Source organism: Pyricularia pennisetigena, chromosome 3 (assembly GCF_004337985.1).
Source record: "Pyricularia pennisetigena strain Br36 chromosome 3, whole genome shotgun sequence".
Lineage (NCBI taxonomy): Eukaryota > Fungi > Ascomycota > Sordariomycetes > Magnaporthales > Pyriculariaceae > Pyricularia > Pyricularia pennisetigena.
This window is the reverse complement of record NC_043742.1, coordinates 8,254,606-8,255,985: the sequence shown is the minus strand read 5'-3', so window position 1 is coordinate 8,255,985 and position 1,380 is coordinate 8,254,606. Positions and strand designations below refer to the sequence as shown.

The 1,380-nt window shown below is 40.7% G+C and overlaps 1 protein-coding gene across 1 annotated transcript; it reads left to right on the top strand.

Annotated features, from left to right (window-relative positions):
• Positions 1-323: 323 nt before the first annotated feature.
• On the top strand, positions 324-928 carry PpBr36_03922 (uncharacterized protein; the record flags this gene model as incomplete). Its single annotated transcript, XM_029891091.1, has 2 exons — positions 324-429; positions 537-928. The coding sequence occupies 2 exons, from the start codon at positions 324-326 to the stop codon at positions 926-928; spliced, it is 498 nt and encodes a 165-aa protein (XP_029754375.1).
• Positions 929-1,380: the final 452 nt, after the last annotated feature.

Here is a 1,380-nt window from a genome sequence, read left to right as displayed (position 1 = left end):
ACTATATTATATTATCAATTTAACTTTTCATTTTTTGCTTAATATAAAAAGGCATAATATTACAATTAATACTTTCAATCTGACTCATTTTTACCAGGAATGGTTAAATTTATTATGAATTATTAACTATGTTATTTCAAATATAACGGGCCCACGATCACCATTTGACGCACGCCCTATCTAAATATTTCATTGAGGTCAAATTCCAACACTAGCAAGCTCATTTTAGAATCGCTTAATGTATCTTTCACGCCCTGCCAATTTCACCTACAATTAATGAAATCCAAAATAAACGCGATATTCCATTAAAGCTTTTAAAAACAATGCGTTTTATTTTCTTTTTCGCTACCGCCGCCCTGGTCCCCGTAGCCTTTACGGGCCCCGTGCTTTCTTTTGAAAAAGGGGACGGTATTATAGCCCGCAGTAATAGTAAGTATCGCGATTTTAAATACGGTCTATATCGAAATTCCTATGGAAATATGACATTCAGCTTATAAAACTGCTGACCCAATTTATAAATATTTGAAAAACTTCAGCCGGCGAAGTTTTAAGCAAACGAGCGTGGGCGGCTGCGGCTTTAAGTAGTTCGGATGAAGAAGATAGCCCGACACCTGAGCAACGCAAAGCATGGGAGGAACAGCAAGCGGCAGAGCGCGCAGCTTGGGAAGCAAAACAAAGGGAAAAGGCCGAAATAAAAGCCCAAAAAAAGGCCAAAAAACAGCAAGTTAAGCAGGAGAAGGAGGAAGCAAGGCAAAAGCAGCGCGCCGAAGCGCAAAAGCAGCGCGCCGAAGCGCAAAAGCAGCGCGCCGAAGCGAAAAAGCAGCGCGCCGAAGCCCAAAAGCAGCGCGCCGAAGCGCATCAAAATCAAATCCCAGGATGTTGCGGCATATTCAACGGCGGCAAAGGCCAAGCTAATCCCAATGCATGAATTAAATCGGAATAAAAGGCACAATTGTTCGAGCAAACGTGGAGTTTTATATATAGGCTAGTTTCAGTGATTAAACTATTTATAGGTTTTGCCTTGCTAACCCCCTATTTAGACAAAGGGTCCCAAAATCCAGATTGTTAATTATAGGCGTTATTTTGCATATAATGGATCCGTTTTATTTATATATAAATCACAGTATATAGTGCTAAAATGGGGTTGTCGGGGTTATCGGATTATCCGTTTATTTTATTATAGGAGTTGGGATTTAAAGGTCAGCGAATAGGGTTAATTACCCTGTACCGGGTTTAACACCTACCCTGCATTTATGAATTAGTTACCCTATATCGGGTTAAAAACTTCACCAAATTAGCCAATACGTGCGAACCCTAAAATAGTTTATAAGCCGGTGAGGGTAGTCCCAGGGCTCATCCCTGAAACCCAGAGCTCCACAA